Below are 14490 nucleotides of genomic sequence, written 5' to 3'. Positions count from 1 at the left end.
TCACCCAAGAAATGGATCACAGAAATAATTTGCTATTTTATTTTTTACTTATTTCAGGTTTCTTACCTTGACCCTTAGAACATAGGATATCGGAGCAACCTTTCCCTACACTGTTCTTTCTCAAAGATCCATTTTGTTTTGTCTACACTAGTACTAATTTATCTTCTTGTAGCTCAAGGCCTATGCCAGAGCTGACGAGGTGAGATGCTGACTAGAAAAGACGACAACCAGGCTGACTGTATTACAAACACTAACTGCATAGACGTCCTCGGGCAGAAGTGTCTTTGGGATATCGCCTTATGAGGAAAATTGACTTCCATACGTTTAAAAGTTACCTTTGAGAGATCCCTGAAGTTCCCTGGAAGAGTCAAGTCCAGTTCTTCTGACTCATAGTTTGTTAGGACCCATGGAAACACGGGGTATTGGTTCAGGTCATTGTACGTCCGTCCTGGAACAGAGGCAGAAGTGGTCATCTTTATACGCCCACTGGGTATGAAATAGTCCTGCTCTCACAACAGATATACAACTACTGAATTTTAGAAGAAAAGTAACTTTGCTCATTGAACTGTGTTTCTGTTTACTCAAAAGCACTCATAACGACATGTTTCAAGTGAATTCACTCGATAATAATTCATGAGTAAGTACAATCACATTTTCTATCATAAGCTTGGGTAGAGACCGTGGTCTGTCATAACTGGTTTCCCTTCTCCCTGGGCTCAGCCATTTCTCAGTCCCCGGGACAAGTGGCTACAGCCACGGGGCTGGTGCTGATCAGCGGAAGGTGGGCAGAGGGGGCAAATGCCGCTTCCGGGCGTGCCCACGACCCGCCACGCTGCTGCCTCACACTCCATCGCCCTTCTGCTCACTCTGAGGAAGGTCAGAGTGCACCTCGGAACCCGAGTCTTCCCGGCTAGGGACCCTGGAGGTGGGCACGGAGGAGGCCCCTGCTGACTGCCCACCCGCGGTTCCGTGATGGCATTCTGCTGAGCTGAGCACAGATCGGGGAATTACGTTCAGTTCAGAGAACACTGAGCTCGTATCAAGAATCAATGTAGATATACAGATCATGTATCACAGAAACATACACTGAAACTGATATAATCTGATTAACCAACATCACCACAATAAATTTAATAAAATTAAAAAAAAATCAGTGTAGAGAATTTGCAAAAGCACGCTGAGGCCAGTATAACAAAGTACAGAGGCAGATGTCATGTCCTTTTTTTATAATCCTCACTCGAGGATATTTTTCCATTTATCTTCAGATGGGGGTCAGGAGGGAGAGAGAGAGAGAGAAAGAAACATGACATGAGAGACACATCGATTGGTTGCCTCCCGCACGACCCAATGGGGATGAACTGCAACCGAGGTCCGTGCCCTTGACCAGAATGAACCCCGGACTCTTTGGTCCTCGGGCCGACGCTCTGACTACTGAGCCAAATTGTCCAGGGCTTACCCCTTTTCTCCCCCTCCTGTAAGTTCATAAATTTTCTTTTGTTTGTTTGTTTTTTGTTAATCCTCACCTGAGGATGTTTTTCCATTGATTTTTAGATAGAGTGGAAGGAAGGGAGGGAGGAGGAGGGACAGAGAGAGGGAAACATTGATGGGAGAGAGACACATGGATTGGTTGCCTCTGGCAGGACCCGACCAGGGCCGGGGACAAACCGCAACTGAGGTACATGCCCCTGGCCGGACTCGAACCCGCGAGTCTTCGGTCCAGGGCCGGTGCTCTACCGCTGGGCCACACCGCCAGGGTGCTACCTTCGTTTGCATTATGTCGTTTCGCGGCAGCGAAGGGCCGTGCATCTCAGGCTGCATCGCTGTTTCACTGGCGCGGTTCTTTGACGGAGGAGCAGTGTTTCAGGCCCTACACTGAGCTCGGCGGGAATGTGGGCATTCGGGGGAGCACAGCTCGGGCTCAGCGCATACCCGCACTGAAGCCTCTTGGATGAGACTAAGAGAGTCGCTGTTTAAAAAACAGGCCCAAAGAAAACTTTCAGTGGTTAAGCTGCTTCGTAGAAGTGTGTTACCATCTGATCTCGGGCACCTTTCTGTTCAAGTCCCCACTAAACAGCGCCGTCCCTGGCGTGCAGTGGCAGTCACCGTGCGCCGCCGGACCCAGCAGTGACAGCTCTGCTTGCGTCATCTTGCTCGCCGGCCAGGGTCGAGCTGGAATGGAACCCACTCTCTACAGCGACTGCAGATGTGACTTTAAAGTAGGACAACAAGCCACAATCTGAGGAAGAAATCCATCTGCTCTTCTAAACATCAAATCAAATTAATCCATTTGTTTAGTAAACCTTGGTTGGGTGACTGTTTATTGTATGAATCTGAATCGTACAAGAAAACCACATAGTGTCTTAAACATGTACACTGATACAGGTATGTATGAGCACTGTAGGTACCTGACGGAGAGCAGAACGTGGCTTCCCCTTGGCGGCTCCCGGCACGGGGTGAGCAGGGTAGGGTCCTTGGTTCTCCCCCCTCAGCGCCCAGGCGGATGTGCTGGAGCCCATGCCCCTCACTGCTCCTGTCTGCTCTCCGCTCGTCTCTAACTCAGGGAGGGGAGGTCTGGGGTTCTCTCCCACTTTCTCAGTGTGTGCGTGTGTGTGTGTGTAAATAAAGATCTGAGTATTGTCATATACTGTTCACCCAATAAATGTTTGTTGAAAGAACGAACACACATGTGATAAAATGAGCCGAATTCAGCAGACGAACAGGTATAAGCCAAGCAAAGAAGGGAAACTGCAGGACGGTCTCTTTGGAGGATGTGGAATGGGCGAAGGCACAAAGCACGCGACAGGGTACGGCCGCGAGCGCACATTACGCAGAGGGCCGCGTCTGCAGCCAGAGGGCCGTGTCTGCAGCTAGAGGGCCGTGTCTGCAGCTAGAGGGCCGTGTCTGCGGCCAGAGGGCTGTGTCTGCAGCCAGAGGGCCGTGTCTGAGGGCCGCGTCTGCAGCTAGAGGGCCGTGTCTGAGGGCCGTGTCTGCGGCCAGAGGGCCGCGTCTGCGGCCAGAGGGCCGCGTCTGCAGCTAGAGGGCCGTGTCTGCAGCTAGAGGGCCGTGTCTGAGGGCCGGGTCTGCAGCCAGAGGGCCGTGTCTGCGGCCAGAGGGCCGTGTCTGCAGCCAGAGGGCCGTGTCTGCAGCTAGAGGGCCGTGTCTGCAGCTAGAGGGCCGTGTCTGAGGGCCGGGTCTGCAGCCAGAGGGCCGTGTCTGCGGCCAGAGGGCCGCGTCTGCGGCCAGAGGGCCGTGTCTGCAGCCAGAGGGCCGTGTCTGCAGCTAGAGGGCCGTGTCTGCAGCTAGAGGGCCGTGTCTGAGGGCCGTGTCTGCGGCCAGAGGGCCGTGTCTGCAGCTAGAGGGCCGTGTCTGCGGCCAGAGGGCCGGGTCTGCGGCCAGAGGGCCGGGTCTGCGGCCAGAGGGCCGGGTCTGCGGCCAGAGGGCCGTGTCTGCGGCCAGAGGGCCGTGTCTGCGGCCAGAGGGCCGTGTCTGCAGCTAGAGGGCCGTGTCTGAGGGCCGTGTCTGCGGCCAGAGGGCCGGGTCTGCGGCCAGAGGGCCGGGTCTGCGGCCAGAGGGCCGGGTCTGCGGCTAGAGGGCCGTGTCTGAGGGCTGTGTCTGCGGCCAGAGGGCCGGGTCTGCGGCTAGAGGGCCGTGTCTGCAGCCAGAGGGCCGTGTCTGAGGGCCGTGTCTGCGGCCAGAGGGCCGTGTCTGCAGCCAGAGGGCCGTGTCTGCGGCCAGAGGGCCGTGTCTGCGGCCAGAGGGCCGTGTCTGCAGCCAGAGGGCCGTGTCTGAGGGCCGTGTCTGCGGCCAGAGGGCCGGGTCTGCAGCCAGAGGGCCGCGTCTGCAGCCAGAGGGCCCAGCCAGTGCTGCACCTGCTCCACGCCTCTGTCTGCTGTGAAGAACAACACTAATGAGGGTACGTGAAAGTTTGGAACCTTATTCAAGTCTTTTGTACATAAAAATGTTCTGCCAAAACTATCGTTGCAAAATATAAAATGTAAGGGATGGGGGGTGGGGGTGAGAAGAGATAAACCAAAGAACTTATATGCACATATGCACAACCAATGGACACAGACATTAGTTTGGGGAGGGGGATAAGGGGGAGGTGGGAGTGGGGAGGAGGGCGCCAATGGGGGGAAAGGGGGGCACCTGTAGAACTTTCAACAATAAAAAACTTCTATCATTTTAAAGGTGTTGCTGACAGCTCATGTATATGGACACCTAGGACACCTTCCTTCTTCTACACGTGTGTCCCGCACAGCGTGCAGACAGGCAGGCAGCGCTGCCTGGGGGTTCCAGCTGGGCCCACGCATACTTCGTGCCCCGCCATTTTCTGGGCTACACTTGTACTTAAAAATGTGTACATTTTAATGAAAAATAGGTTTCCTAGTATGCAAGTATATTTTTATAGAACGGTAATATTATTGATATGCATATATTTATATTACTTATATAAATAAACGTGTACCTGAAAATCAGATACCATATTGTTTTTAAATTTTCTGATGAAGTTTTATAACTTATACACTAAGAAATAAACTGTCAAAATAAAAGAAATAAAAAGCCAAATTACATTAACCCAGTACTCAAATGTTATCATATAAATACAAATAGCAAAAAGGAGAGACCATATTTGAAGACACTAGTCTTTTAATAGAAGTAATTTTCTAGTAAAGAAAAAGCTATAATGTTAATTTTGGAAAAAATACAAAGAATAGAACGCGCCATCTTTAAAATGCAACACAAGCTGACCGATGCCAGCCACAGCTTATGGGAGCTCACCTCTCCTGTGCTGTTTGCAATTCACTTTTAATAGGCTGGGAAGGTTTGCTGGCAATGAATGCTAAGAAACTTTAGTAATTTTTAAATTACTAAAGCTTACAGTCTCCTTTAAATTCTAATAAATACACTAAACTTTATAAATAAATGTACTTACAGAGTTGCATTAAATGAAAATTTCCAAATAAAAGCCTTACAACATGAAGAGTCAATATATATTTTTTAAATACACTATGTAATTGAAAAGCACGTGGACAAAAAGAATGATTAAATGGTACTTTGGGATTCTGCATTCATAAGTTTAGCCATAAATTAGCATCATTACTTTCGTTATTTTACTGAACACTTTGGTGAAATTAAAAAAAAAAAATACTGTTCACTAAGTTAACAAAAAAAAAAAAGAAGTATTTTCAAAGAAATACCTGTCAGGCTCTGGCACTTCTGGTAACTTACTTATCAACTGTTCTGTTTTTAATTTTTTCGAATAATTAAAACTTAGGCAATAACCTTGTGTGGTAATTGGTAGGGTTCTTTCCTTTCCCAGAAGTAGTAAGAGTAGTTTTTTTTTTTCCACTAACTACGCTTATAAGAATTTATCTTAGATGATGAATATTAAATATTGCAAACCCGTGACACTAATCTGCTCCCACAATAATAGTGAAACACAGTAAATGAGATCTCAGAAACAGTGGATATCTTTCTTCACTTAAAAAAAAACTTTTTAATTAAACCATCCAATTTAATGTTTTTATACGGCACTTTCGTTTTGAAGGTAAAGTGATCTGGAGACAGCTGACAAAGAAATTATAACTGCAATTCCTTGGTGAAAATGTTAATGACAGCAAAATATTGTTTAATTAGACGACAGCAGCATCTGGATTAACGCTCTTTAAGAGCGATGTTCCCCGCGCTCGTCTGATTCTTCACACTTTACAGACATTTTGTCATCTCTGGGTCATTAGGAAAGAATTTTTAATGATTTTTCTAGAAGCAAGTAGTTCAAGTTACATCTAATTAGATGACAATAATAAGCCCAACACATGCAGTAGCTAAATATATACATAATTAACCAGGGAGGGCTTGTACATCACAGGGTAAGGAAGTGGAAGTGCTAAGCAGAAGGAAAAGGCTGGAGTTGGGAAGCTGATCCCGAGAAAAACCACTGAAAAGCCTTGAAAAGAAAGATCTCAGACCTTGCGGGATCATTTACGTGAAGCCATGTTAGCAATCACTCGGCTATTTTTTAATGCAAGAATGTCAGGTTTGAACATCTTGTTCATAGTACCGTTTAATAAAGTATAAAATGAGGCTGTACTCCTCAGAGCACAATGAGCAGGAATGAGGTCAACCCGAGCAACTGGAGGCTGGAACCACATTTTCAGTCAAGCTCTAGGCATCATTAAAATTCACTTACATCGTTTTCCAAAACGTAATGTTCTTTAAAAAATTAAACAACACAAAAAAAACTCCACAATGTTTCAAAAGAGCGGAATGAACTGCCCGCAGTCCTAAGTCACTTCCACACAGCTCTGCAAGTCCTGCCTTCAGAGGACACTCACGGACAGAGGCGGAGTGGGACCGCATGGGGCGCTGCTCCCAACGCCACGCCACACACAGTCAAAGACAAAGGGTGAGAGCCACCAAGTGTTATGTTAACATTTATGCTTAGGCTTCTCAGTGATGTATTTAATTATACTCTTCCACATTGCCAATACTTTGCAAGGAGTATTTATGAAATGTATAAGTAGAACAAAATTAAGGCCATGAAAACATGTATGGGCTTTTAGGCATATATTTTTTTTTAAAAATATTTACTTCTTTACTCTGTAAAGTATCTTTACACAATGTTCCTACGTACAGCGAAATGTGTGTTTATTTATATGCAATTATGTATATATACACATAGCACACGAGGATCGAACAATCTAATAATGCATTCACACTGAGACACTGTTGCCACACCCTTTATAGACTGTGTGATTTCTGAAAGCACCCCGAAAGGAGAAAAGCAAAGGTGGCCAAGTACGGCAGACGTCAAAAAGGGAGGGAAAGATACAGGTCGTAAGATGCAATTTGTATCTCAGGTTAAAGTGACAGTTTAGAGAAAGAAGCTACATGTGAGCGTATATGTCAGTAAGTAAAACCTTTGACTAGAACATGTAAATTTCAGTCAGCGTGAAGCCAGGAAAGATTATTTCACCTTCTCAATCAGATTCTCTTCTGCAACTCCTCCCTTTCACCAGGACATTTAGAGAACCCCTCACCCAGCAATTTTAGAGAATTCACACAATGGATCACAAAACCATGCAAACACCTCGGAAGCATACACATCAAATCAGTTCAATATAACGGGTATTTACTGAGCAAGACTTGTTTCCCTGGTGACCTCGTGATCTCATTGGAGAGAAAAGATACAGACACAAAGCGCTAAGGACACACTACCGTCAGTGCCCTGTGCTACAGACAGTGTCAGAGAAGACGTGAGCGCTACAGATCAGTACAGTTATTAGACGTGTTTGTAAAAGAACATCGATGGCTCTGGCCCGTTTGGCTCAGCGGTTAGAGCATCAGCCTACAAGCCAGAGAGACCCAGGTTCCGTTCCCACTCGGGGCACGTACCTCGGTCACAGTTGGTCCCCGGCCCTGGTTGGGGTGTGTGGGTGGCAACCAGTCCACGTGTCTCTCTGGCACTGATGTTTCTCTCTCTCTGCCTCTCTCCCCCTCCCACTCTATCTGAAAATAAATGCAAAAGTGTCCTTGGTTGAGGATAAATACATAAATAAATAAAAGAATATCGATATAGTGCAGAGTTTCTCAAAATGTGGTCCTGGACCAGAGGTATCCATCCGCATCACCTGGTGCCTCCTCAGCAACGCGTTCTTGAGCAGCACCCCAAACCCACGAGTCAGGAGCCCTGAGGGCGAGACCCGTGGCCGCACCTCTGGGTGAGGGTGGGACCCACTAGCTTCCCGGACCCAGGCTGGCGGGGATGTTGCTGGTGCTGTCGCAGGTGCTGCTCCGCAAGTCCCTCTCCACGAGCCGCCACCGTCCGAAGGGAGTCCGCTAACCCCGGCCCCCGGCTGATCTGATCACTGCCCAGTGGGGGCCACCAAGGCTGGGCCACCTAGCCCCGAGGCGAGACCACTCCGAAGCTCCATCCCAGGCCCGGCTCCCTGCGGGACCTGCGGGGCTTCTGCAGCGACTACCTCGGGGCTGGATCTCTCTGCCGGGTCCGCCTTCTTCCCTGCCCCACGGGCGTCCGCTTCTGCCGGGTCCGCTTTCTTCCCGGCCCCACGGGCGTCCACTTCTGCCGGGTCCGCTTTCTTCCCTGCCCACGGACGTCCACTTCTGCCGGGTCCGCCTTCTTCCCGGCCCCACGGGCGTCCACTTCTGCCGGGTCTGCTTTCTTCCCTGCCCACGGGCGTCCACTTCTGCCGGGTCCGCCTTCTTCCCTGCCCCACGGGCGTCCACTTCTGCCGGGTCCGCTTTCTTCCCGGCCCCACGGGCGTCCGCTTCTGCCGGGTCCGCTTTCTCCCCTGCCCCACGGGCGTCCACTTCTGCCGGGTCCGCTTTCTTCCCGGCCCCACGGACGTTCGCCCCAGACACTGTCCGGCGAGCCTCCCGCACCAGGTTCTACATCAGCGATGAGACTCTGGGCCCGCTTCCAGTATCTCCGCACGTCAGGACCATGAGTGAGCTTCCAAGGCTTCTTCCCCCCGAAAAGCTGCTTTGGATGAAACTGTTTACAATCATTAGTTGTTTAGGCTTTTAAGGCAGTCAGTAGGTTACGGCGGGTGACCAGGGGTGAAATGGGGGCGCCTGGAGCATCCCGAGGGGTCTGTACAGTGAGCTCTGGAGCCGACCACCTGCACAGAATCCTGTGCCCGCACCCCCCGCCACTCTGCGCTGGCCCGGCCCACCTCCCTGCCCCGCACCCCCGCCAGCTGGAAGGCGGGAAGAACCTGGCCCTGGGCTTCCTGGTGGGACTAACTGAGGGCGTACACGTGAAGCGCTTCAAATCATGTTTAGAACACTGTGAATCGCTCAAGAAACGTTAACAATGGTTTACTACTTTTTCTGAGGACAATAGTGCTCATAACCTTCTCCGACTGTTTCTCTGCTTCTGTATAAAGGTGCGTTTTGCCAGGATAGGCCTCTATGTGTGACAAAATCCTGTGAGTTAACGCCCATTGGTTCTAGGAAGCTTCCCTGCTACCTCATCCTGCTCTCTGACCTCCTACAGGTTTCAGGCAACGACACTGAAATGCACGCGTCTTGTATGTGCTGAATGAACTTATATACAAACACTGTTCTGATAATTAGATCCGAAATGGTTAGCACAATGGTGCTCAAATATTCTACACCGAACACTAGTCAAAATGCAGGTCTCTGGGTCCCACGACCCCGAGTTTCTGACCCAGTAGGTCTGAGGAGGTCTGAGAATGTACATGTCTAGGGACTCCAGGTGTACTGAGCCGCGGTCAGGGGACACTGCCCACCATTCTCCTGGAGCATATCACAGTGACTTCCACCTTTTTTTTATCCTCACCTGAGGATATTTTTCCATTTTTTGTTCAGATAGGGAGAGAGAGGAAGAGAGAGAGAGAGAAACATCGATGTGAAGGGACACATCGAGTGGCTGCCACCCGCACGACCAACCAGGGCCAGGGTACGTGCCCTTAGCGGGAACCGAACCCGGGTCTCTCTGGACCACAGGCGGACGCTCCAACTGCTGAGCCAAACTGGCCAGGGCGACTTCCACCTTTTGTTATGACATCATGTCTCTCTGTCACTTACCCCCCCCCCCACCATCTGCCACACCTGCTGCCCCTCCACTAATCCAATGCTTCCTGCACATTTTCCTTTTTCTGGGAATGCCCTCTGCGTACTTTCCAGTGAGTTCTTACTCACACTTCACTTTCCAACGCAAGTGCCGCCGACGAGAGGCTCTCCTGGTCCCTTGGTCACCAGCGGTGTCTCTGTGCCCATGACTTCAAGTGGTTCTGCGTGTTCTCTGATGGTACTCGTCATCCCTGTTCACTGGAGTCCTGCTGCCCATGTACGTCCCCTGACTACGCTCTGGCGCCCCAGGGACCACACGTCTCTCCCCTGCAGTGCCAGGAGCGCGCTCAGTGACGCTCACAGAAGGATGGCAACCTGGCTTCACATCCAGAGCCCGCCACGCTCCCCTCGGGGCTCCCTGGCCGTACGCGGTCGCACCGCTGCTTCAGGCCACACGCAGCTACCGTGTGACCGTGCTGAAGACCCAAATGCACCCGACACCAGTCAAACATTCCGGGAAGGGATGGGACCCAGAAGAGGCCTTTGGAGCAGTGACCCAGATGACACCCCCCCAGAGACCCAGGGACCCCGTCTTGGGACGCAGAAATGTTTAGCAGGAGCACCGGCTCGACTGGATACCGAGCTGGCGTGAGGTGTGCTGCCCTGTCCTCCAGTTATCCACCCAGCGGCCCCGTGGCGGCCCCGCCCAGGGGGGCAGCACACGCCCATCTGTGACACATGGACACGAGCAGTCGTGGTCCATCTTTCAAGAACAGATAACAGAAATCGTAACACGGGGACTATGGAAGAATACTGTAGCAGAATGAAGAAGAACATTATCCTAAAAAAAGCAGGTAGACTCAGGTAGCTGAAAGAAAGACGTTTCTAGAGAGTCTGGAGGTCTTCTTTAACGCAAAAATATATGAACTTTAAAAAACAAGAGTTTAATAACAACATGGGCTCTGGGTAGTAAATTACATGGAAAAAATAAGCAATGGATGAGGAGGGAATTGGATTAAAGTTTTTATCTTACATAGGAGTGATTAAAAATGTTGATTCACTTTTCAGGTTCAACAATAAAATATAATTTAAAGGGTTTTTAACAATTTAAACATATCTCTAGGATAGTAACTTTAATATGCCTACATTCTAAGTCACTAAAAATGGGCAAAAAAGGTATTGATATGATCAAAAAATCCAAAACAGTACATAAAGGCAAGAAGACACTTGAAACAATAGTATAAAACAAGATGACAAAAGACCAAACACGTGAGCGTTACAACAGATGAGAACATACTAAACGTCACCACGGGCAGATTTCAGTCCGAGACACAGTGAACACGGAACCCACCTGCTCCGCACACACGCTGGTAACCCTGAACCCCCCCAGCTGTCTCTGGCTTTGAGCTGTGCCCCTTCTGCTACAAACATGCTAATGAAATTAAGTTCTTTACATTTTGGATATTTTAGTTTCTTCTATCTATATATGTAAGTAATGTGCTAATAACTAGTATACCATTTTCCTTTCATATTTGAACAAGTAAATAGGTTTAAGATATAATTCAGCATCTGACCTGATACATGAATACATATAAAATATGTCATGAAGATATCAGAAGATGTATGTTTATAATGGAGATGTGTACATAAAATTTAATATATTTAATAAAATAGTCCTTTGGTTCTACCACTAGTATCTTATTAGTAAGTGCAGTGACATTACAATATTTATTAAATGATTAAAATGCAAAAACATTTCAAACAACTTTATCCCTTTTTGTTGATAAATTGAGTACTTTTGCCTATTTGATACATAGTTTCACCCATATTTGATATATAGTGATAGCATCTACATGCACACATGTATACAGAGAATAATATTACGCAGTAATCCTTGTAAGCACTAATTCAGAGAACACTAAATTCATTGTTCTGAGCAGGCATTGAGAGCAGAATAACAATCATGTAGTTATTTAAATCATATGATGGCAACAAATTTTGGTAGCACCCGATTTCCAAAAGTAAACTGTAATTCTACATGAATACGGGCTTTTGAGGCTTAACGTGGGAAGCGAGGACGAGGTCTCACTCCGCACAGAGCCGCTTCACGGCTGACAGCCACTGACGCAGCAGGAAGGGGGCCGCTCCTTTTAATTTATAAGCGTGCTGCTGCCGAGGTTGATGGCAGCTACTCATCATTTAGAGGTGTAATCTGATTCCGTATTTTTATTTGAAGATTTTAAGGGGAAGAAATGCTGTAACCCAATCATGCCATAATCCAGGTGACATCTATACTAGGCAGGACCCTGATGTCACTCTGCTGTCTAGCTGCTATCGCTGAGAATGACGAAGTAGTGAAATTACATTTCCCATTATTATTTCCAGTCACTCTCTGGCAATGGTTTGTTGGCTCCAATAAACCTTCCGACGAAGCTGTCAGAAAGGAACTGCAGAGGACCGAGGAGCCCTCCCACAACACACGCGTGCAGACCGTGGCACTGGCGTGCTCTCTGGTACCAGCTCGCGGGGCTGCCGCGATACTAGTCGAGGCTGCCTTCGAATTCCCAAGAGGAACCGCGTGACCACCGTCCCATGACCCAGGACCTTGATGGATATGAACTTCGTACGAGAGGAGAGGAGGAGATGTCTTACCTGCTATCGTATTAAGAAACATCAAATACTCAAAGTTTGAGATCTCCCGTCTTTGCCATCGCTGAGTCATGTTGGAGGACTTATAGAGCTGCCGGGGTGTGGCCAGCGATATCCGCCTAGAATCAAACAGACCAGGCAAACAGTCTCTTTTAACTCATGACTCTGCAAAAATTCAATAGTAACTAATATACTTGAAATAATTTGAAGTAAATAATAAATTATTTAAAATATCTATGGTTTGTCCTTCTTAGATAAATGATAAAACATACTTCAACTGTAGATATTAGCAGTACTGAAATGCCTATGATAGAGCAGGTACATGGTTACTCAGGACAGACCGATATAAAAGGACCATTTTGAATATACGGCTGCAAATGGATGTTTTACAAGTTAGCAACACCAAACGTGAACTAGACTAAAAATAAATCAAAGTATCTTTCAAACAACATAGCAAATCTACACTACTCTAGGAAGCTCGGTAGTTAGCGACTAAGCATTGGACTTAGACCTGATATAATAACGGCTCCCCACACAGGGGGTGCCCACACGGGGGGGCCCACACGCAGTCTCTACCCCCACAACGCACAGCCCACTGGTGAACAAAACATACCACTGGGAACTGTATGAATTCAGAAGAAGAGATACAGGAATAGTTGGAGGGAGTAAGTCAGGATAATCTGTGTAAATTATGAAACTCCCAAGGTTCAACATGTTTATCTAAACAATAATGAAAGTTGGTTGTATTCATAAAAGTATGATGCGGCTGATGAGTTTCTAAAACCATCACCACTTAAGACATTCCCAATTTTCTCCAATTCATTGCACCCTTAGTGTCTCGGGAATTTTTCCAGGTGCACCCAGCCCAAGACAAACACCCAACAGTTCTGTTTATTAAGTACTTAGGTCTGACTAGCATAATAAATATTTAAGTCTTAACTACTTAGTAGCTGATTAAAAATAAAATACATATTAGAAAATTCTTTATTTTATTTTTTTAATAACCACCATGACTTACTAAAGGGACGCGCACTGGCTGGGCACTGCACAGCTCATAACCCTGGAATCCTGCCTGATGCCCCACCTGTATTTCCTGTTCACACCGACCTTCCACGACCGCATTTCCTGTTCACACTGACCTTCCACCACCCGCGTTTCCTGTTCACACCGACCTTCCACCACCCGCGTTTCCTGTTCACACCGACCTTCCACCACCCGCGTTTCCTGCTCCACACTGACCTTCCACCTCCCGCGTTTCCTGTTCACACCGACCTTCCACCACCATTTCCTGTTCACACCCACCTTCCACCACTGTGTTCCCTGTTCACACTGACCTTCCACCACCGCGTTTCCTGTTCACACCGACCTTCCACCACTGTGTTCCCTGTTCACACTGACCTTCCACCACCGCGTTTCCTGTTCACACCGACCTTCCACCACTGTGTTCCCTGTTCACACTGACCTTCCACCACCGCGTTTCCTGTTCACACCGACCTTCCACCACTGTGTTCCCTGTTCACACTGACCTTCCACCACCGCGTTTCCTGTTCACACCGACCTTCCACCACCCGCGTTTCCTGTTCACACCGACCTTCCACCACCCGCGTTTCCTGCTCCACACCGACCTTCCACCACCTGCGTTTCCTGCTCCACAATGACCTTCCACCACCGCATTTCCTGTTCACACCGACCTTCCACCACCGCGTTTCCTGTTCACACCGACCTTCCACCACCGCGTTTCCTGTTCACACCGACCTTCCACCACCGCGTTTCCTGTTCACACCGACCTTCCACCACCCGCGTTTCCTGTTCACACCGACCTTCCACCACCCACGTTTCCTGCTCCACACCGACCTTCCACCACCCGCGTTTCCTGTTCACACCGACCTTCCACCACCCGCGTTTCCTGTTCACACCGACCTTCCACCACCCGCGTTTCCTGTTCACACCGACCTTCCACCACCCGCGTTTCCTGTTCACACTGACCTTCCACCACCCGCGTTTCCTGTTCACACCGACCTTCCACCACCCGCATTTCCTGTTCAACACCAAATTTTTGGCAGCACTTGTTTCTTACAACCTCAACCCCAAAAACCTGGTTTCCCCAATCTGTGATGTCAAGAATACAGAGCTATCTCATGTTGGAACTTACCACTGACTCAGGCTACAAGTGTGTGTGGTAGCTGAGATGTCACTATTTGCTGAAAAACACGAGACGCCCTGCGGTGCCCCAGGGGGCCTCTGTGACATCCAGGCACCCGTGTGCAGCGGGGAACTGTGGAC

At 48.6% G+C, this 14490-nt stretch overlaps 1 protein-coding gene across 3 annotated transcripts in view; it reads right to left on the bottom strand.

The window, feature by feature from the left end:
• NBEA (neurobeachin) overlaps nt 1–14490 on the bottom strand; it is a 763707-nt gene that overhangs the window by 110113 nt on the left and 639104 nt on the right. For all 3 annotated transcript variants that reach the window (XM_036249654.1, XM_036249655.1, XM_036249653.1), the window contains 2 exons: nt 12211–12326; nt 336–448 (listed from right to left, as the gene is read on the bottom strand). In XM_036249654.1, the coding sequence (XP_036105547.1) occupies nt 336–448; nt 12211–12326 (229 nt within the window). The remainder of the gene's footprint in view (nt 1–335; nt 449–12210; nt 12327–14490) is intronic.

This window comes from Molossus molossus, unplaced genomic scaffold (assembly GCF_014108415.1).
Source record: "Molossus molossus isolate mMolMol1 unplaced genomic scaffold, mMolMol1.p scaffold_m16_p_9, whole genome shotgun sequence".
Classification (NCBI taxonomy): Eukaryota; Metazoa; Chordata; class Mammalia; order Chiroptera; family Molossidae; genus Molossus; species Molossus molossus.
The sequence above is the reverse complement of the archived record's forward strand: the minus strand, read 5'-3'. Positions and strand labels throughout refer to the sequence as shown.